Below are 23,088 nucleotides of genomic sequence, written 5' to 3'. Positions count from 1 at the left end.
CGGAGACAATGGAAAGTCGGAGTTGGACTACCATAAGAGTATACTATGGTTTTACACTTCTGTAAACAGGCTTTTTCCATCAAACAACACACCAGCGTACCGAAGTGCTCAAGCGTAACGAACCCAAAACGTCACAATGAAACAATGGGTGTTGGACTACCATGAGAGTATACTATGGTGTAACAATGCAATGGGTCATGCATGGGCGCCAGTGTTTCGATTGAATGACCGCAGAAGAACAGGCTGTAGTCAGACCCGGAAATTGTTTTTGGCAAACAAGAGAAACTGTTACCAGGTGCATGAAGGCGAATGACCTCTAAAGCTCAATTTTCAAGATTTAATTGTGAGATACGGCCTTTAACAGTCAAAGCAGATTAGCGAAGTGCCTTGTGAATAAACAATCCATACACATAGATCAATTTATTTTGCACTACTTGTCATTTTCTTTTAAATGCAGTAAAATGTAGTTTAGGAGAACAGTATACGTCGGAACAAAGATGACGTCACACCAAAAATTATGTCAATGTGACGTCATTGGGCAAACTTACATGCTACCCCCGTCCTACTAGCGGTCCGCTTGTTGGATCATTGGATCTTATACTGCACAACAGCAGCAAAATAACAACCCTTAGCAAATGCATAAACAAGATTTGCAAGCTTAATTTACAGCATGAAAAGGAACAGCAGCCAATAATTCCTACAGCTCTCTTTTTGTGAAACAATTCCCACATACATAAAAAAACAATTCGGTTCATCATAACACAATATATATATATAACTTTATTTTTTTGTGCATATAGTGCATCTCGATTATATTTTTGGAAATTTTTGAGAATTAATAATTGCTTTTATGTGGAGATAATTGTGCTGATCCAATCCTCAAAATCAGCAACCTGAAACATGTAAAAAGCGATTTGAAAACATAATCTTAAGTGAATCAATTGTCAATCACCTTTGTGTATACTCCTGGCTTGTTTTGCTGGGCACATTCAGTGGTACCATATGATGTTATTCCATGTAAATAATATGATCCATCAGTATGTAAACAAACCAAAGGACCACCACTATCTCCCTGTCATCAAAGGTGATAGTGATGCATTAAAAAGTCATTAAGTTGTTTTATCGTAAACGCCATTTCATGCTCATGCTTAAATGTGAAAGTTTCAACAGTTTAGACAAAGTATGATTCTGCCTACATCACATGAATCTTCTCCCAAAACTCCTCCAGCACAAAACTTTGCATCTCCATCAGCCACCACTCGTCCTTGGTAATCACTTGAGCTTCTCAGGGTAAGCAAATGGCAGAGAGTGTTAGGAAATATGCTAACATTTAGCTGCATTAAAATATCACTCTTCATTCCATTTAGCGGGGCTGCAAGCAACAAACATGATCAGTGCATCAGGTTAATGCAAGTTAAAACAAAAATACACTTAAAACTAGGCTACAAGCAACAAAACAACACAGAGTAATTTACTGGTTCTTGCGCTCTGAACAAAAAAACACTAACAGGTAAAACCCCATCCAAGCGTAGAACATATTGCCCCAGCAAAGGTTGGAGCATCAGCTTCATCTGTTCTAGTCCCCTTAGGAACAGTACAAACCGGGCGAATAAATTCTGTGAACACCACTGGTGATGACATCTATCCCAAAACATAATTTCCAAATTAAACCTGTGTACAGGTCATCTGTACAAGTATATTCTAACCTTTAGCAGAGCTATATCGTTCTCAAAGGTCAAAGAGTTGTAGTTTCTAAATTCAAGCCTGGAAATGTCTCTTGTCACCTCTCGCCCAGAAGTTACACTTAACATGTGTTCTCCCAAAATGACAGAGTACAAAGAAGGGTCCCGCCTTAATGCACAAAAGTGAAAAGGTTTTCTTCACGAAATTAAGTTTATTCCAGCGCCACTTCAAAAAATTAATTAACTGTTTTTTTTTTTAAATTATTTGAGTGCGAATAGTGCACAGTCCAATCTGGTTTGGCAAACTTGGGGTGTGTATAACTTTGCTATCATAAATATCACAGCCTAAATTAACAAGCTCTGCACTTGCTATTCCAATTTACATGTATAAAATGAGAGTGGCCATGCATTATGCAACCTATTACAATAGTACCTAAGAATATGGTAGCTAACTTTTGTAGATTATTCTATTTTCCAGAATCAAACAAAGTGAAAATTACTGAATTGTACAAAATAAAATCTACGTGGTCCAAACAGTTGTAACAAAAACAAGCACTAAACAAAAATAATCCGTTTGTCAGTGCCCAAACTATGCCTAGTGTTAGATACAGTACATTAAGTCTTAAGTTACTTAGAGGCAAGTGATTTTTGTAAAGTCCTAAAAAAATCTGGTACAGGAGAATAATGAAGCAAAGTCGTCTGATAGTCACACAAGCTGCACTTAGGTCGAAACAGTGGCTATCTGTCTGCAGCTCATACACAATTCATATTATTGGCTCCACATTGCTTATTTCTACAATGTTTGGATATTTTTTAGACATTTACTGTAAGCTCTTATACAACATTGTCTTTTGTAAAAGTATGTATTATAAAATTTTACTCATGAACTTTCCTTGAAAAATATATCCTTAAAAATAGGCAGATGCAAATTTAAAAATAATGGGAACCATGTCTATGGTGTCCTGGTTTCTTTGTCTTGAACTGTGCCAGCACCAGGTGCAACTGCACAGAGTCTAAATCAACCAGTTTTGACTAAGACACCGTCTAATATCATCTACAGCAGATCTCTACAGACAAACAAAATAAAATCCCCACTTGGAGAAATGATCCTAACAGAACTTTGTCCCAACAGTAATCACTAATGCACCTTTAATACACATGAAATTCCCTTATCAGCTGTTCCGAGTATAAATTTTGGTTTCTTTCCATGCTCCCAGCATTTTTGTTTAAAAGACCACACTACACTAACTAATGACTTTTTTAAAATTTAATAGTCTTACGTTGCAATGCAGTGGGCTGCACTCACAACCCATCTATTGTTAAGTAGAGAACCTCCGCACTGTCCACCGGATATGGGACCGTTTGCACGAGTGTAGATATAAGCCATCCATGGCCAGTCACCTTCTATTGCTGTTGTTCCACCTATACAAAAATGTTGCTACCAAATATACCTACAAAAAATCCTATAAAAACAAAATAGCCCTGATAGGGCAACATGGGGCTCCCAAATATTGAATTTACAACCCCTTTTAACAGGTTGAAATTTTTAGCATCCCTTCAAGTCTTAGTAGTCGAATATAAAGATATGCTACTGAAACTAAGACTGAAAAAATTTAAATCATACACGAAACACAGATATAAAGTGTTCAATACAATTGGATTTTGATGCAGCGCAAATCCAAGGCAAAAAACATTGGTTTACAGTGGCATCACACCCTTAGATGGATTCAAACAACTGTCTCTGACAAGTGGGGTCAGTTGTTTATCCAGTGTAACTTGACCACAATATGCCTACTCCAGTGGCGAATCTGGAAAAAAATTGAGGGGGTATTCGCATAGGCGTATCCAGGATTGGTTGAAGGGGCGTCTAAAATTGGGGGGGGGGGGGAATTCTCTGATTTTTTGCTGGAAATTAAGGTTAATTATGATCAAACATTGCAAAATACGTATGCCCGTATTAGCGCGAATGATCTCACAAACGGTGGCTTCCTGGCTTGCGTAACGCTATATGGATATGGAACACTCGAATGCAGTTTTTGCGGTAGAAGGCTACTTGCACCGAATATTTATTACTATTACTTTGAAAGAAAAGTATTGAATATACTTGCAACCGAAAAAGGGATTAAATGTGCGGTTACGTAGTCAAGAAAACATACAAATAAAAACTGTTTTGCTTGCCCGCTATTCCTGTTTGCACATTTGCGCGCGCAGTTAAAATTGCATATCGTGAAAACAGCAACAGATTTTCAAAGCGTTTGCACCGCAACCAAATTAATTAGTATTTGGTTGAGTAGTGTGATTGAATGACAAACATTTTTTTTTAAACCACAATCAGTCAAAGGCAAAAAACGTAGCGGAAACGGATATTTATGTGCATTCTCATGAAACTACTAAAACTTTTTTCACAGCTTTGCAGGAAAGGTTTTAAAACCTTTCCAGAGATACTAAACTTGAATTCGTGGGGAAACATTTATCACCTCTGCAAAGCTCATTTAAAGATCTTTTTAGCGATACCTAAGTAGTGTTTAGGCCGCCGATCGAATATTGATCATAAACCGACAAAAAACTGTTCTTCGCCCTACTTAACGGGATATATTAAATATAAGTAGTTTATAACAAAATTGTATTTATTAATGCTAAAACTTCGCAAACGTTTTGGCAAAGTTGCTTAAATTAAACCATAAACTTTTTCGCTGGCAACTTCTGCTTTTGTGGTTTGTAGGCAGTGGTTCCTAACTTTCATGAGCCTGTGATGCCTTCATCTCCAACAAAATATATTATGACCCACTCAAAAAGTGTCAAGCTTTTTCAGAGACAAATTCGCACGTGTGATGTAAAGTAGTTTTTTTGAATTAGTGCAATTAGCAGAAATACAGCGCAGTTTGTTATGAAAATAAAATACGTTCAAAACCCGTAAGTATAGCATGCGATGCTCCATGAACATTAAAACGACGCGTCATTTGGGAATCTATGAACTAAAGAATAGCTGTTAACCTACGACATAAATTTTAAATTAAATGTTAGCTTCAATAGGAAATAGGTGGTGCTGCAGTACTACAGTGGCTATATGCGAGCCACCACTGGCTATAATTTATAAAATTGGCCCATCAAACTGCTATTTTAGTTCAAATTAAAACTTACCGATAATTCGACCACCAATTACCGCCGTTATCAATGGTCCCAGTGCCGGTTCTGCAAGGATAATGCGGTATTTAGTGAATCGTATTGCCATTACTTTATAATACATCTTACATCGTACCTAAAGATTTCTTTACACTTTGAGAAGAAGGAATGCCACAGAAGTCAATTTTTGTAACTGCAGTTGTTTTGTTAATATCCGGCGTGGTAAGTTCCGTTGCGTTGTTTGGTGGTATCGAAGTCGGCACAGTAATTTCAGGTAATTCGTAGAAAAACAAAAAGCCAATCAGCATCACAGAACCTCCGGTTATGGTCCAACCAGTGATTACCCACGTTGTTCCTTGAACCATTTTTAAATAATGGTACTGTAGCCTACATACGCACGATCTGTTCAGCAATGAAAAGGCCTTGGGCCACAGACGCTTTTGACCTATGTTTACCGTTTCTTTCGCGCAGAAAAAAGGTAGTTTATGTGTGTGTGTTTTTCCGGTATACAACAATGAAACTTACAAAAATATTTATTCTTGGCGCAAGGAATTGTGTCTTCTCCATTCCAACAGCAAAGCCACCGATTGCACACATCTCTAAAAAAACATAAACATAAATAAAGTGTTCAATATAATAAATATACTAATAGACTATATACTCCGTTATTGCCGTAGTGTTGCAAGCTACTCGCTCATTATTTTCTCGGTCGCATCCTTCAACCAGTGACGAAAAACCATGCGACAAATGACTTCGAATTCGGACATTTCCCCTGGAAATTATACCTAAAAAAGAAACTCATCATCCGAAAAGCGGCTTGCAATGTAAATTTTTAGACGCTATAGTGCCATACCTTGTGCTTGGTAACCTGGTGAACGCGTCGAGGTAAACTGTAAATTTGCCTCAGGCCTGAGGTCCCGGGTACCTTCGGAATAAATAAGTTGTTGATGAACTAGATAATTACGATTATTATATCTTGGTAAATTTTTCATTTGTTGATTTTCAATCAATAATAATAATACAAATGAAACAAAATCCATGGCTGCAAATAAAGCACGAAATTGTTTATGCCGCTGAATTTGTTTGGACAATTTTAACGATAAATTGGCCATCGACGAATTGAAATCATTTATTACATTGACTTGTTGACAATGCGATGTAGAGATATGACGTTATATAGCCCGGGGACGATAATAAACTTCATGCGTCAGCGTATGTAACCGAAACACAGCTTACTGAACCTAGGGTGCACAAGCAGTTTTTCTTTTTAAATGTTTTTTCTCAGCAATAAAAGTTTAGCGCAACTGCAAAAAAATTAGTGACGTCAAAAAACGCTGCTTGGAATTTAAACTACCCTGTCTCAAAAACAATGCTATTTCAGCCATTTCAAAACGAACAGAGGGCGATATAGCAAACTGTAAAACTTTTGTGACGTGTCAGCAAGGTATACCCCTAGGCAATGATCTCTTGTGTCATCAACGGCTGTAGCGTCAGTAGCTGGCGGCTATTCTTGAAAACTTCTGGAGAGCAAGAATTAATTGTACGTAGTTGTTTATACAAAATCCTGGAAATCATTTCCTATTCCACGATTTTACATGTGCTTGAGCGATGAGTCTTTTCTACGTTTATGAATTTTTTCTTTTGTGTTATTTCTGTACACACTTGATCCAATATTTCAAACAAGCATTTTCATAACTGTGCTCGTTGTTTCAATTTCAATCGTGTGACAGAGGTCCAAAGCCGACTTGTTTATCTAAAGATCTATTGATTTGACATGATAAGCAATACGCAATAATTTAACAGGACAAAGCGGAGAATAGTACGATAGCATGAGAACTAAAAAAACGCTCCAAAGTGGTCTTGGTTGATGGTATCCATGAATGAAGGACACTTTCGCACGGAAAATCACGTCAGTATATACAGTCGCATTGGAAATACATGGTGGATACATACCGTCCGCTACGTCGACAAAAACGCAAACGCGGCTCATAGTACGTTACGTTTGAATCCTATCTGCAGCGCTTCGATTAACTCTCCTGCAAGACCCACATGGTGATGATTTACACTTTTGACGTGAAAATATGGAGGATCAGTAGGAAACGGCGCTTAGTAAACCATCGCAAATTTTGCATATGTTGACATTCAACAGAAAATGTGCAGGCACGACAGCGTTCTTGCAAGTACCACTAACGTGTGAGAAACCCATCTTCAACGTTAAAATTGTGTTCGATTGGTGTCCGCTTGGCTTTAAATTGTCAAGTGCTGGAGTTTTGTTGTCAGAGAAAATATGTATTGTCTCTTATTCATGTAGCCGACTGTGTAGTCACTTTTGTGAGAGCATAGGGTCAATAAAGAGTGAATGAGCTTGCGCCGTCCCTGCATACAACCCCACTGATATACTGATGACTGTTTGGCAAAGGTCTGAGTGCGAATGAGAAACAGTCAGAAAAATAAAACAAATGTAAACAAAATATAAGTCGAATCTCCTACACAGCTCAAAAACGCAGTGTTAATTTTGTTACATGAGGCGATTTTGCGACGTGGCTTCGGAAAAAACTTGTGTGGAAATCGGCGTCTTTTTTTTTATAGTATGCCCAACTGAAAAAAGTACAGCACGAGTATACCGTTGATACGACTTACCTGGCATGAAATTATGTGGTGTCATAACACGCAAGAAAAGCAAACAAACCTACACTGTTTCGGCAACATAGCAAACCTACCGTAAAATTACCTGATAGAAAAGAGTAGCAAGCTTAAGAAACATATTTTGTGATTAAAAAAGGAAAGAAATACCAGCCCAATTATACCTACAAAACAAACTCCACAGCAGTTTGGCGTTGCACGTGAATTTCATTGACTCCGGTATCCGAAGCCATTTCGCTTGATTTAATCCAAAAACTCCAACGTATAACGGAGGACAGTCAAACATTTCTGTAAATTTGCGCGTTCATGCGTGTAAAACTTGTCTCGTGTTTGAGAAAAGATTCTATTTGCACAAGGTGGAGCCATGTAGGCATCTAGTTTTAAATCTTTTTTGTTCCTGTTTACTTAACTGTTCGCTGTGATGCTGTTTATAAACTGTGTTGAGATTGAAACGCAAATAAAATATACACGGTATTGGTGGTGGATCTGGATCCTACAAAACAGTTCCGGTGGTTCTCAGACCCGGCGTTAGATCTTTGACCGTAACTGGTTTATCTGTGTTCTTGATCGGCTTGAGTCTGAGAACCCCATATCGGGTCAGAACGGTCTGTTTTGAGACCAAACCACTAATAAATCTGTTTATTTGTTGAAAGCGTCGCAATGTATAGGACGATATCAAGGACAAAAAAAGATAAAATGAAAATTGTTGTGATTACGCGACAAAGGAGTCGTATTTGCACACGTTTCAAACACGAAACAAAAACGAGATAACGAACAAAACGTTAACAAGCCTGCGTGCGAATGAGAAACAATAGAAAGCGATTTCAAAAAACAAAATTTCAACAAAAAATTAAAGGCCCTATCTCACAATTAATTCCTTCCTGTACCTAGTGACAGCTGCATGAGGGGTTTTGCAAAGGCTTACAGCGAAACTGCATGTCCTATGGGAGTATAAACAACCATGGGGGCCTCCAAAACAGTTTGTGTAGAGGAGGACTTCGATTAATTTCAAATGGAAAATATTTTCTGTGATTCATTTTTTCACAAAACAAATCTACACTTTTTTTTCATTCAACCCAAACACTGGCACTTATGCATAACCCGTTGCATTGTTACACAGAATTATACTCTTAAAAATGTACTGATCTTCTGGCGTAAACGTGCTGTACTTTACGACGTTTCGTCTGCCATGCGGCGAGACTTCATCAGGTATAACGCAACAATTGAATCACACTGAAACACGCAGTGGCACAAAAGAAAAAGAAAAAAAGGGGAACGTTGACACCGCTTGTCAACTCACGTGCTAGAGGCACCAAACATTACAGAAGACACAACAATTACAACAAATTATTGTAAACTGCCGGAAAGAAAACACATTGTTCTTTGTTATTGACGCAACCACTATTTTTGTGGATGTGCAACGACTCAATACGTTGGAGTTTAACTTGTTAAAATTTTTAAGTCATTTAAAGGCAAACACGGCAAATGATGGACGTGCACCCTCTTTTTACAGAGGGCTCGACCAACGCGCCTACTGCGCGCAATATGAGCTACGGTATTAACGATTTCCAAAAGAAATACTTGTTAGATTTGGTTGAGAATAGGCTTGATTGTCAAGGACAAAAAACGGGCTCTTCCTTAAAATATTCGCCAACCGATTAAAATCGATGTAAAATGTAGTTGTTACGTCACAAAATAAAGTTTTTCGTCGATTAAGAGAGGGTTAATAAAGTGGTATCGGGTTAATATTTTTGTATGTTGGTATAGAAACCCTTGTGTGAAAAGATTTTTGCATTGTGGGAGGAGGCTCAGCTCCAAACTGTATAAACAGAAGTGAGAATGGGTTCAAAATGTTTCGCTTTCCTACCGCTGTATCCATTCGCAGACACTGGCTACAAAATTGTCGCTGAGATAAGTGGGTACTAACGAAAACAGAGGTTTGACTGAAAGATATACACAGATCAGTTATTATTTACCCTTTAGTGTGTTTAAAAACACATCGAACCGAACCAGTTTGAACTAAATTGAAAAGACTGTCTGAAAAATTGAAGTTGGGAGCTGTGCCAACATTACTTAATGTTTCAAACTGCCCAGCTAAACTTTCTAGCCAAAGATACTAAGTGCTCAAAATATGAAACAGAAAATAGGCAATTCAAGCGAAAGATACAAACAGAAATATTTGTTTTGCACTGTATTTATTGTTTCAAAATTAGATCACAGCACTTTTGAATGCAAAACATGGCTTCTAATTTGCCGAAATTTTTACATGATGACCAAATCAACGCTTTGCAAGGCGAAACGGTCAACAGTTCAAGATATGAGTGGCCAAACGAGAACTCTCAAAGTTGCACTGAAAATTAGATGTGTTTGTTACATCGAAAATTACGGTCTCCCCACACTGTAAATTTCAGTATAAACAGCGCCTTCATGTGGACAATTTCGCGCCTTGTGTTCGACAAGTTTGCCTTGCTGAAAACATCTGTAGTCAAAGAGACGCGACAAAACTTTTTTTTTCAGTCGACAAAACTTCAAACGCACATAACTTTGCTGTTTCTCAATGGATTCCGATAATTTTTTGGCACGATGCATAGATTGACACAAAATATTTGAAAATGTAAAAAATTATTTAATGTCATAAATCAGCCATACCTTTTTTCATAGGTCGACAGGAAAGATAATCTACCACCGTTGGAAAGCCCTTCAAAATCCCTTTACAGCGATACCTAACTTGAACGCGATTTCGTGGGGTAATGTGTTTACCGACCGAATATTAATTATGACCGTCATAAAAAAATCAGTTTTAACCACAAGCCTGTTCCAGCACAACAGTTGAACAATTCAATTCAATCTTGTTCATTAAATTCTAAAAATTGCACAGACGAATCACAATCTGCCAAAAAACGGTCTGTCTCGCCATTTTTCCTAGCGTTTTGTGTTAGTCCCCGTTTTCTCCTTTTTTCTCCCAAGTCATTGGCCCAACAGTGTCACATGAGAGGAAGGGAGCTAGCGTTGCGATACAAAATCAACGTGCGATGACTGGTGCGTACTAGACAATTCGTGAACAAAAATATGAATTAACACATTTAACTATAAGCAGGTGGAAGTAAATGAATTGAATGATGAAAAAGAACGTGACGTAAAAGAATACGTGACACAACGAAAGCGATAAACTTGGGAAAAAACGCGTGACAACAAGTGATCGCAAGTTGTTTTGCGCTACATGCATTAAAATAATTTATTTTTTGCAAAGATATTTATATAACTTGTTTGTAGCAAAGAAGCACGTACTTTTTCGCTTGCACCTTTGACTCAGCAAGGATGCCAGTGATGTCAGCAACGTGAGTGATCGGCCTCATAACCCGCTGGCTCGAGCGGCCGCGCATCTGATCGGAGGTGAAAAGGCTCAAAGTCGTGCGGCAAGTTTTCCAATCAGAGTTAATCAACTATTTTTTTTATTTTTTTTAAGAAACTCTATATAAACCTAGGGAAAATGCTGCTTCGATCCATTTCGTTTTCACAACGAAGTACTGCCAAACTTTACAGCAATATTCTTTGCAAGTTTTCGAAAAAGTTTTGAAATGTCCTCTTCCATGTTCAATGGTTTTAATATAGTCTACAGCCAGAGAAAGGTATGTTATATGCTTGATCTTTTGTTGATAAATTGTTGCGGTTGCTTACGTTGGATCGTTTTACAGTCTTGTAGAGTCGAGTCTTGTAGAGTTCATATAGGGCTGTAACGTTACGGCCAACATAGGTAAGCGTCCAAGATCAGGAAAGTGTACAAAATCGGTTACCTAAACACGCACGTGACTGCTGCGGCAAACAGGGAGGGTACATATTTTCATCCAAGGGGGGTAATTGAAATCATTTACCCCATACCTTGCACTCTGTCTACGATAGGTAACTTTGTAAACGTAGGGGTAGTCACCCTATACCTTGCACTATGTCCTTGATAGGTAAGTTTGTTAATTGTTAGGGTAGTCACGCTATACATTGCACTATATGTCCATGATAGGTAAGTTTGTTTATTGTTAAGGTAGTCACGCTATACCTTGCACTATGTCCATCATAGGTAAGTTTGTTAATTGTTAGGGTAGTTACCGTATACCTTGCACTATGTCCATGATGGGTAAGTTTGTTAAACGTAAGAGTAGTCACGCGATACATTGCACTATGTCCATGATAGGTAAGTTTGTTAATTGTTAAGGAAGTCACGCTATACATTGCACTATATGTCCATGATAGGTAAGTTTCTTAATTGTTAAGGTAGTCACGCTATACCTTGCACTATGTCCATGATAGGTAAGTTTGTTAATTGTTACGGTAGTCACCGTTATATACCTTGCACTATGTCCAAGTTGGGTAAGTATGTTAAACGTAAGAGTAGTCTCGCTATACCTTGCACTATGTCCATGATAGGTAGTTTGTTAATTGTTAAGGTAGTCACGCTATACATTGCACTATATGTCCATCATAGATAAGTTTGTTAAACGTTACGGTAGTCACGCTATACCTTGCACTATGTCCACCAAATATATTGCAGGATACAAATAAAAATAAGTGGAAGAAGGTTAAAGAAACATATCATGATTTATCTGGTGAGTTAAACAAGTCTGATGCAGCATCCACAAAGGCACTAAAATGGCCATAGTTTTCTCAGAATTTTGGCAAGAAGACCAAGGAACACTGTAAGTGCCTGATGTTTATACACAGTCGTGAGCCTTGTTTTTGGAATAAACAATGTTTTTATTCCTTTAGGCAGTTGTTGAGACAGTGGAGTTGAGTCGATCATTCCACCAACACCAGTCATCAGCACCATTTGGGACAATCAATGTTGAAAAGCGTTTTGGATTTTAAACCAGTTCCAGTCATCCATCGCCACCTAGTGACAAAAATAATTTTTTTCAATGCCTAATGTGCATAAAGTATGGGGTCTATTGCTTGACTTCCAGCTTTCAAACAACTTGAAATATAGAAAGGCTTGCTATGGCCCACCGACCAAAACCTAAATCACGCAGGAAGTCGGAAAACGAGGAGGTTACTACCCAGATCGCACTAATTCGGCGCAACGAATATGGAAAGTGGGTGCCGTTGAGGGGGAGTATGCTTCCTTTCACAATAAATAAAAGTTGCTACCAGCGAAGAAATTTGTAAAGCTGCCGTTAACAAGAGGATTCTATTTGACGTGGACTTTGATGGTGAACGTTCTTACCAATTAGTGTACAAAGATGGCCAGAAAATAGTGAATGTTCCTGGTAAAAATGAACCCTTCACATTGTTGCGTTTTAAAACGAAACTTGGAAAACCCTATGCACGGATATGCCTTTATCTTACTGACGAATTCGATGATGAACTATATTCGACTCCGAAAAAAGTTTTGAGTGAGACTTACCTAGCTTTACCGAAAAAGGTTTTAAAGGCAATCGTGCGTGTGCTAAACACCCTGAGGTAACCGAGAACGAACTGCGCAGGTCAAAAACGGCGCCTAACCCTGCCGCTCAGGTCAAAATGCGTTGTCCTGTATGTAATGGGCGGTATCCATTGTCAGAAATTGAGGTACATGCTGATGAATGCTTAAGTAAGAGCAAACTGCATTTGCATGTGGTACAACAGAAGGCAACGACTGCATCAACTTAGAAGAAGACGACGAAACTGAGTACACTGTCTCGGATGATGGCTGCAGTACGGCTGTGAATACCCCGGTAGCGATAAAAGCAGCAATTGTGGAAGCTTTACAAATGGCTGTAATTGACAAATCAGATGTCGATGCAGTAAAGATTCAAGTACGAAGAAATTTTGCTTTTCGCGACTTTCACAATTTCTTCATGAAATCATGGAATTGGAAAAAACGTAATAGGGCTTATCACATTGAGTTTATTGGTGAAGCGGGAATTGACACCGGGGGAGTATCGAGAGATTTCTATACAGGTATTTGACCTGTGTGTATTGTGCTTCATGGCTGTTAACTATTCGCTATAGTTGGTCTCGCGATTGCACGTCTTAAATTCTTTACAACAAATTGTATTGTTCCAGAATCGCTGATGGAAGTCAAACAGCAGTTTTTTACTGAATGCTTGAATGGAAGTGGTTATGAGCCCATATGTAGGACTGCATGTGTAGCTGATGGTACAGCGCGCAGCATTGGGCGTCTCATAGCAGCCAGCTTGTGCCAAGGTGGACCGGGGCCGGTATTATTTGTCCCTTGGTTATACTTCTATTTGTCTGGTGGCATTGAAAAAGTCCGACAAAACTTACCGCACTATATCTCAACAAAAATTGTGAATATGGATCTGTATACAATGAGGTAAGAAACGCCGTGTTTAGTTTATATGCTGTTTGCAATGTTCACAACTGTTGTGTTACACTACATTGCAATGTACCACTTCTCGTATTAAAGCCTAGGGAATCGAAAAACGGTTTCAAATATTCTTGATACATAACAAGCTTGTAGAATGCTGGAAAATATAGGCTACAGAGGGGATCCCACAAAAGCTACGTTAAAAAATAAAGACAATGTTTTACAGTAAGTTATTGGAAACAGCTGGATTTTTTTTTCTCTTCTCTAACTCTGTTATTAACTCCTATTTCAGATCCATTTTTCAAAAAATGGATCAAATCAAAAATTGAACCATACCTTCCTGTTCTGGTTGGCATTGCAGATGGCTTGGAGTGCTACAATATCAGAGATATTATTAAGAAACACGCCGAATTGTTGCAGCTGGTGTTTTGTCCTGGCAGTTTGTTTATATGGGATTATAACCGCTTTCTCCAAATGCTGAAGCCTACGTTTGCGGACTAAGGCAGCAACAAGAAAATGAAAGAAATGTCCACTTACAAAGCATTCTTAAACTTTACAGATTGCTGTTGGAATGATGGTAAGTGTGCTTTACCGTTTTTTGAGGTCATGGACATTATCACATCTGATGCGTTTCTTTGCAGAACTGTGCCCACTCGAATTTCAAAAGCTCATGAAATTCTTGACAGGATCTGATACTGTACCACCTCTTGGATTGCTAAGTGATTTGAGTATTTCGTTTCTTCACGGATGTCGTTTGTCTCCCGGCGGAACGAAGTGCAGGTGTCTTCCCACAGTAAGCACATGTGCTATAAGTGTGGTCCTGCCAGTCCACATAGAAACGCAAGAAGACATGATGAATACGTTTCAGTGTGCCATTACATGTGAAACAGGGTTTGGACAAGTTTAAGTGTGTGCACACTAGATACCCTTTTTTTCGTTTCGCCGTGTTTAGTTCTAAATAAACTTGGATACTTCTTGTCCATTGGTTGTAAGCTTGTAATTGCCGTATGCAACTGATCGGAAGCCATTGTAAACCGAACGTACTATGTCCACATGATAAGTTTTAAAGATTGTTTTTATTTTCCGCATAGTATGCCACAGCAAGTTAAAGACACACGCAGAAACAATGTCGGCCAATCAGCTGTAAAAGTAGTAGAAAAGTTCGTAGATTTATAGGTTTGCGAGCTTAAGAACTTGTAAAACATTCTATTGATAACAGTGTTTTTCCTGCAAATTATATCAAGTATACATTCAAGAATTAAACGCATTATTCGTACCGCACAAAACTTTCTTAAAAATAACAACAAATTAATCATGATTTACAATGGGTCTAAGGCATACTGCAGCAGTTGTTCATAAACATTCAATGTTTCATACCACTTGGTTGGCGACGGCAATCCCAACGTTTGCTTTACGATAGCGAAATATTCTTGATACAAATTGCCTTCAGTGCTGTGCTGATTGTCATCAGTTATTTCCAAGAGACTCCGTTGCAGATGTTTAACTTGTTCTGTTGTTATGGTTCTGAGTTGATTTTCTCATGAATGTAATTCCGACAGATAATAAAGCTCATCCGGTCTACCTGATACAGTTTCTATTCTCGAAATTCTGATGAAATGTGTGTTCCACTTATCCCTTGTTATGTCCATCTCTTTTTGCAATATGTCTGGGAAGCAAAACCATAATGCTTCCATTTGTAACTGATGACCCGGAGTAAACAATTCTTTTTCAATCAGATCCTTAAAAAGATTCATCCACCATGTCGTACAGCTTCGTCGCAAACATGACCACCAGGCTTCAATTCGTTGGTTGTGCGGAGATGTTCCGTAAACGTGGGCAGAAGTCGAATTGTTCAAGTAGCATTGTGCAGCTGCAACATGTACGTTTTCTGTACCGCAGTCTGACCGTACTTTTCGCGGGTAGCCATTAACCGACAAGACGGTATTTAAATAAAGATGTGCCACCACACTGGGATTGTTGTTTGATCTCAAAACAGTAAGCCACAATATTTTTCGACTCCAACCGTCGATACAACTATGCACAGCAAAACTGTATGGTTTAAGCTTGTCGTAACCATCAATATGCCAACAGTGATTTGGTCCCTGGTTGCGGTATAACCTTCGCCGCAAACATTTCCTCTGTCGTGTAGCACAACCTTCTGGATCTAATTCGTTCATCAGTTTGGTTACGCGATTTCGCGATATCGTGTACCCCTCCAGTATAAGGCTATATGCCACATACTTCTGTAGCCCAACATACAAGCGGAACTGTTAAGTTTTTGGCGTATTTCATAAATAGTAGTCTCATTTACTAAAAGAGTCCGACGTTGTAATCCATAAGTTTTTAATCGTCGCCTCAAAGTCCTAATGCTCATATAGGCTACATATTGTGATATTTTGACATGAACTCCGCGATCGTGCTGTATTTAAATCCTCTGAAGAAATATCTCTTTATGACGAGTTCTTCAGGATCAACAGGAGAACCGCAATGCGGGCAAAACTTGTACTCCAGCTTAACCTTACATGCGCAAGCAATGCAAACAAAGTCAGTAATATCGTTTAGAAATTATGAGAAATCCATTAGGTTCTTCTTTAATCCTGCAAAATTTTGAAAAAATAATCTGACTACGAGTTATGGTACATTAGCTGAAACATCTAACAACAAGCCGTCAACCTAAGCACAGCTGCTACTTCCGACGTTAATCCACTAGTGCAAACTGTCCGCAATTTTTGCCAACACTGAAGCAAACAATACAAATTAATAACTGTTACAATTTGATTCTATTACCAATATTACGTCACAATACGTTGGTTTATTAACTTTATTGCTGATATTACCTTGACAATTTTAATGTGATTCACTTTTTTAATGTGTTCCGCATTTTCAATGTGTTTTGCATTTTTAAAGTGTTTCGCATTTTTAATGTGTTTCACATTTTTAATGTGTTTCACTTTTTTAATGTGTTTTGCGTTTTTAATGTGTTTCGCATTTTTAATGTGTTTCACTTTTTTAATGTGTTTCACTTTTTTAATGTGTTCCGCGTTTGAGTTGTGTCTCAGGCGTGGCCGCTATCGGCGCTATGGGCCACCGTAAATATTCGCAACGTTAAACGGCATATTTTTACACTGGTACTTCAATCGGTGGTGAAATTTTATGGGAAAAAACAAAGGACATTTTTGAACAGCTCGCCACAAGGTCAAGGTGGTGATTAGTGACATTGGGGCTTGCAACCAAGTAATGTGGAAGTCTGTAGGAGTTTTTAGCAACAGGTGATATCCTTTTTAATTTTTTGATATTTAAACTGTAGCAAAAAACTTATCTTTACCTTTTTCTGCATTACAAATGGTCAGAGATGAAGTTGGATGTTGTATTCACTATCCTGCACTGCCTTATCAACTTCTTTACTGCATGCCTGATGTGCCTAACCTTCCTTTACCTACTCAACTCAGTTAGCACATACATTCAGTAGCTTAATTCAAGTTCTAAAAGTAATAAATGTTTTCAACAAGGTTTAAAAACGTTGGGTGGAAAAACCTATTAATTATCAAGAGGAAGGTGAGTTTAGGATAATCAAATCAAATCATGTTTGTTTTGCGAAAAAAGCAACTACGCAAAGAACAATATACAAGGAAATGAAATGGCATGGGCACCGATAAAACCATAAAGGTTATCGAGTCAGGCTAGGATAGCCCCCAAGCTGACACAAAGCCATATTCATCCAATATAAAAAAGGGTGAATATAACCCAGTAAATAATATTAAATTTTTCTATCTGTCCTCACTTTCAAATTCCCATTAGGTATTAAGCCATTCAACCGCTTTAGCCATACGCACAATGGTCGCAATAAACAAACTTTATCCCGAAGCACTGACAACTGGAATTTTTTGTCAGTATAATAACAATTGGTTCGACATCATAAACTGTCGATGTATGCAGGATGCCCTTTTTACGAATGCAGCAGAAAAGTTAGACCAGCTAACAGAGGTAAAATATTATTTTAGTAAAACAATATCAATGATACTATTATTGTGACAAAAAACTATTGTTACACGTACAAAAGGACAACCCAAACGAGGTGCAATAATAATTACAGACCTTTAAACAACGATCGCCCCGACTCTAAATCAATAACAATGTCCCTAAACTGTTGTAACCTGTTGGTCCGCCCGACATGTCTCGCCCATTCTGTGGTGATTCCACACGATTCCATTTCTTGTGGTTTCATTTGGACTGCTGTCGCATTTTCAATAAAAGATTGTTTACCTGATTGGTATTGGATACACAGAGTTCATAGAAAAACACGCTTTACACGCAACAACCTTGTACATGATGACAGAAGCAACTTGACAATCCTGGCAGAAAAAGCTTCCTCCATGCTATCAAATTCTCAAGAACAGGGGTTTTACTTTGTTTATGTTTGGGCAATCCACGAGGTCCTTAACAAATTGATTATGAAACATGCACATTATATTGCCAAAGGGAAGATACAATGCCAAGTCAGGAAGGATTTCTCACCCTTTTCAGATCATTTACTCCCAGCATTAATTTACTACAAAATGAAACAATAACTCACCTCTGTCATCCTACCAGTCAATATTAAAAGTTTCGAAATATGCAGAGAGCAAGTTTTGCCAAATTGTTGTTGACATGGCAAGACAAAAAGATGTACTTCAACATTTACTTGGTGATGCCCTGTCACAAAATGTCAAGTTTTTCAACTGCCAGGAGGTTGTTCAACAAATTGTAAAAAAGTACATTAAGTTACGACTCCACATCCATGGCAAGACTGTGACTAAACAGGCTTCCCTAAAAAAACACAATTTGAAAGCAAAATGCTCTGCAATAAACTAATTATAAAAATTCATTGTTATGTTGATCCGTAACTTTTGTTGTGTGTTGGTGCTGATCTAATTCATTTATTACATGACGCATTTTATCACAAAACTTATCTGTAAAACATCTTGTTGGTAATAATTGCCTTCTACATTGAAAAAACACACCAACAGGCAATTATAGATGCCCACAAATCTCGAAACCGCCTAACCACGATGGCATCTACTGAACAGGCTACATGTATCCCATGCTTCTTGAAATGGCTATTACCACTATAACTATATTACTATTTTTGCCAACATTGGCACTTCTATTATTCACCTTCTTCAGTTATCGCGATATAGTGACCATTATTGATTTTTTTAAATCCATTTACTATTACTGGGGGTTTCCCCAAAACTGTTATGGGCATGCTGGTGTTAGGTTTCGAATTGGTAGATGATTTTAATATTGCCGTGTTCATTTTGATCCTGCTATTGAACCTATCTAAGAGTTAATGGAAAGTTGTAACCGAACAATCATGTGACCATAAACGGCATCATTGAGCACTCTTTCTTAACAGTTAATTGCAATTATGTGCAACGTTTGTTGTGGTATTCTTGTATTTTTTTGAAGTGCAATACTAATGAAAGAAGGTATCCATTACGACAAGTAAATACCCACAAACAATACTATACCTATTTTAATATTATAGCCAGAAGCCAACAAAAACTGATCAAGGCTAGTCGCATATAAGAGACATACGAGCGTTATGCTCTGGATACGTCAACAACGTTTTATTACTTAGTGTATAAAAGCTCAGTTTTTCAGGTCACACAGTTTTTAGGGATAAACACAGTTATCAGACGTAAACATTATCCACGCCTTATTCAAGTAGAATCCTTGGGTCTAGTGCGGAATCGTACGTACCTATGTTCCAGAAACCGGGGAAACCCCAAATTACGTCACGCACCATACCCGAATCCTTATTTAAATAGAATCAGGTTAAAGCGCATCCCAAAAAACTGGCAACACAAGTACAAGCAAACCTAACCACGCGGTCTGCACGCGCAGAGTTACTGCGCAGCCTTTGTTATGAGTGTTGCGTCAAACATAGAAAGCATAGCAAAAGCAGTGACGAAAAGGAATAAACAATTTTGGTTTGGGAATCTACAACTTTAAAAAAGTGAATCACATTAAAATTGTTAAAGTATAATATCAGCAATAAAGTTTATTAACCTACGTATTGTGACGTAATATTGGTAATAGAATCAAATTGTAACAGTTATTAATTTGTATTGTTTGCTACCGTCGTCATCTCGGCGAAATAAAAAAAAAATTATACGAAAATTATTTTGCGCATGAGTGAATACAGCTCAATTCAAATTTCTATGAAATTATGACATGTTTTATACGTGATTCAGAAATGTAACTAACTAAAAATCCGCAAAAAAAACAATTCAATCAGAGGAAATAAACAACAAATTGATAAAATATTGAAAATTTTTACAAATGAAAGCAACATGGACCAGATCTATACCAATATTACATACAAAAAGCAACTGTTAATGTAGGCCAAAAATCAATCTCTTTCCGGGCCATAGAATTTCCTATAAATTTGCACAGGGCTTGCCTAGAGCATGCAGGTTAAGGTGATATTAGTTAAAATACCAACCGGCTCTACAATTCCCAGCGAAATGGACTCAAACATAGGTCATTATGTGCGACGGCATAGAGGCTGCTTGTGAGCGCAATGGCGCCAGAGACATCTTGACAAAAAGCGAAAATTCAGACACTTTCCGGCCCATAGGATTTTTTATAATTTTGCACAGGGCTTGCCTAGAGCATGCAGGTTAAGGTGATATTAGTTAAAATACCAACCGGCTCTACAATTCCCAGCGAAATGGACTCAAACATAGGTCATTGTGTGTGACGGCATAGAGGCTGCTTGTGAGCGCAATGGCGGCAGAGACATCTTGACAAAAAGCGAAAATTCAAACAGTTTCCGGGCCATAGGATTTTTTATAATTTTGCACAGGGCTTGCCTACAGCATAAAGGTGAAGGTTATATAAGTTAAAATACCAACCGGCTCCACAATTTCCAGCGAAATGGACTCAAACAAAGGTCATTGTGTGTGATGGCATAGAGGCTGCTTGTGAGCGCAATGGCGACAGAGACATCTTGACAAAAAGCGAAAATTCAAACACTTTCCGGGCCCTAGGATTTCCTGTAATTATGCACAGGGCTTGCCTAGAGCATGCGGGTGAAGGTGATATAAGTTAAAATACCAACCGGCTCCACAATTCCCAGCGAAATGGACTCAAACAAAGGTCATTGTGTGTGACGGCATAGAGGCTGCTTGTGAGCGCAATGGCAGCAGAGACATCTTGACAAAAAGCGAAAATTCAAACACTTTCCGGGCCATAGGATTTCCTGTAATTTTGCACAGGGCTTGCCTACAGCATGCAGGTAAAGGTGATGTAAGTTAAAATACCAACCGGCTTCACAATTCCCAGCGAAATGGCAGGTCATTGAATGTGACGACATAAAGGCGGTTTGTTGTGATATGTAATAAATTAGCCTATTTGGTGTCAGTATGCCGGTATTGGTATAAAGCCACTACACCACGTCAAGGTTGCGGCAATCCTAGTGGTTTTATTTTGCAGATAAAACTACATTTGTATGCAATCACATCCAAATGAAGAAAAGAACTGATCTGAAATGTAAACAGATTGTTTTATTCTGAAATTTATAACAAAAACATAACTGCTAAGTTAGTTCACATGCATTGATGTGTTCCTATACACTGGTTTAGAACCATATGGTAGTCAGGCATCCCCTTCTGAAAAACTCTTGTTTATCTACAATGTATTTCAAATGAACGTGGAAACAACAAGTATACACAATAAGATGGCTGTCAAATTTAACTGTGTCCTTTTAAACAAAAATCGATGGTTTAGAACCGACCCTTCTACACGTTTCCTCGTATGTACAGCTACTCGTACTCATTAAATAACAAATGATGGCCTCAAAGTGCAAAACGTTGTTTAGGAAAAAATTTACATCCAGTATTTTGTCCATCAACATTTCACTCAACATGCTTCCTTCCACAATCAAACCTGGTTTCAAATCTCGGCCGCAAAATGATTCACGGAAAACCTGACTACCAACAAGTCGTTGACGCACGACACGTCGACAAAACGAATATTCCATGAATCGCATTATATTGTTCATTTCATCCTGGGAAATTGTAAGGGGGGGGGACTTTTGTTGTATCTTATCAACATATTTTTTTTACCATGGTAATATAAACATAGGCGGTAACATTCTGGTAATTTTTTTTCTTGTTGAAATGATATTAATAAAGTCGCCTTTATTTTGTTAAAAATAAGGTCATATGATTGTTTTCTAGCAGAGTTCAATTCAGTAACATTCGAAATTACAACATTTCTTCCATCTATGTATTGCTCCAAAACAATATTTGTTTGAATAATGCGATCCGTAGGCTTCGCTGCCGACGCGTTGAAACATCGTGGATTGCGACGGACATAAGTCTTAGGTTGGGCTGGGGTGCTGGATAAATCAACACCGGTCTTAACTTTCTTGTAAAATAAAATGCAACAACCCGTAAGTATCCTTTCTTTAACACTATTCCATGCGACATGTTTTACAGTGTCGTGATTAAGTTCTGTCAAATGAAATTTATTGAATTTGTACGTCAAATAATGGCCTGTGTTAACACCGGATCCAATATGTACAACAACTGACATAAGCCTAAACAAAACTCCTTGTTCAAAACGCAACAATTCATCTGGGACTACACGTTTATTGCTTTTCTTGCCACTTATATTCCTAAAAACAACAATGCATAATACGTCTGTTGGACTTTTGAGCTCACTGCTAATCTTCTTCTCTGTATCCAAATTACAATGGGAACAATGGCTGATGGCAACGTTGTGAAATTCAGTTTCACAATATGTACTGAGACTACTGTTGTCCGGGATGTGATCGAACAATGGCAACGTAAGTACAGATTGCTCATTCTGAAATTTCTCCTCGTTGCCACATGCCTTGCAAGTTTTTGATGTGTGATACTTAAACGACCAGTTTAATCCACAACTCTTTATTACGGAAGCAAAATTAAAAAGCATTAAAAATTCAGTAGGGTCCTAAATTAAAATTAAGGTGACTACAGACGTCTTCGACCAATTTCAAGTATGATGAGGAATCAACGTAGTTCTGTGCAAGATGACAAACTAAGTGACCAATCCTACTTTCTATCGTGGCTTTACTGGGAAAAACACAAGGGCGATCTAACAAACGTTGAAGAGCTTGTAACACAGAATTTAACCAACAGTTATTGTATAAATTTGGAAGACCGGCGAAAATTAGCTTGTTTTTAACAATCCAATTATTTAATTTATCACTGCAACTGATCGATTCTTGGACAAGCGCAAACACAATCCAAATACGATATCGCGCAACGTCAAACTCAATCTTATTATTCCCAATTATGTTGTTTGCAATTT

At 38.0% G+C, this 23,088-nt stretch overlaps 1 protein-coding gene and 2 pseudogenes across 3 annotated transcripts; 1 reads left to right on the top strand and 2 right to left on the bottom strand.

The window, feature by feature from the left end:
• Positions 1–415: 415 nt before the first annotated feature.
• LOC145910540 (chymotrypsinogen A-like) lies at positions 416–7,513 on the bottom strand. Of its 3 annotated transcripts, XM_082997697.1 has the most exons (12): positions 7,446–7,513; positions 5,659–5,730; positions 5,467–5,590; positions 5,331–5,404; positions 4,942–4,998; positions 4,824–4,874; positions 2,963–3,104; positions 1,707–1,851; positions 1,509–1,641; positions 1,197–1,372; positions 953–1,072; positions 416–893 (listed from the first exon to the last, which is right to left on the bottom strand). In XM_082997697.1, exons 1-12 carry the CDS (start codon positions 7,468–7,470, stop codon positions 849–851), a joined length of 1,164 nt encoding a protein of 387 aa, XP_082853823.1. In that variant the 5' UTR covers positions 7,471–7,513; the 3' UTR covers positions 416–848. The 3 variants fall into 3 exon arrangements, with proteins under 3 accessions (XP_082853823.1, XP_082853822.1, XP_082853824.1); XM_082997696.1 differs by lacking the exon at positions 7,446–7,513 and having other exon boundaries at positions 5,659–7,051; XM_082997698.1 differs by lacking the exons at positions 5,467–5,590; positions 5,659–5,730; positions 7,446–7,513 and having other exon boundaries at positions 4,942–5,192; positions 5,331–5,348.
• Positions 7,514–12,956: 5,443 nt separating this feature from the next.
• Positions 12,957–14,653, top strand: LOC145912396 (ubiquitin-protein ligase E3C-like; annotated as a pseudogene).
• A 412-nt stretch (positions 14,654–15,065) lies between these two features.
• LOC145911925 (uncharacterized) lies at positions 15,066–16,308 on the bottom strand (annotated as a pseudogene).
• Positions 16,309–23,088: the final 6,780 nt, after the last annotated feature.

This window comes from Ascidia mentula, chromosome 8, assembly GCF_947561715.1.
Source record: "Ascidia mentula chromosome 8, kaAscMent1.1, whole genome shotgun sequence".
NCBI classification, from domain to species: domain Eukaryota; kingdom Metazoa; phylum Chordata; class Ascidiacea; order Phlebobranchia; family Ascidiidae; genus Ascidia; species Ascidia mentula.
Note: the sequence above shows the minus strand (reverse complement) of the source record. Positions and strands in the feature narration are given on the sequence as shown.

Excerpts from the sequence above, each read along its gene's own strand:
- LOC145910540 (XM_082997696.1), bottom strand. The coding sequence starts at position 5,917 with ATGGCCAATTTATCGTTAAAATTGTCCAAACAAATTCAGCGGCATAAA. Across the intron at positions 5,405-5,466 it reads AACACTACGGCAATAACGGA|AGATGTGTGCAATCGGTGGC; the intron begins GTATATAGTCTA and ends ATGTTTTTTTAG. Across the intron at positions 4,999-5,330 it reads CGCCAAGAATAAATATTTTT|TTACAAAAATTGACTTCTGT; the intron begins GTAAGTTTCATT and ends AAACAACTGCAG.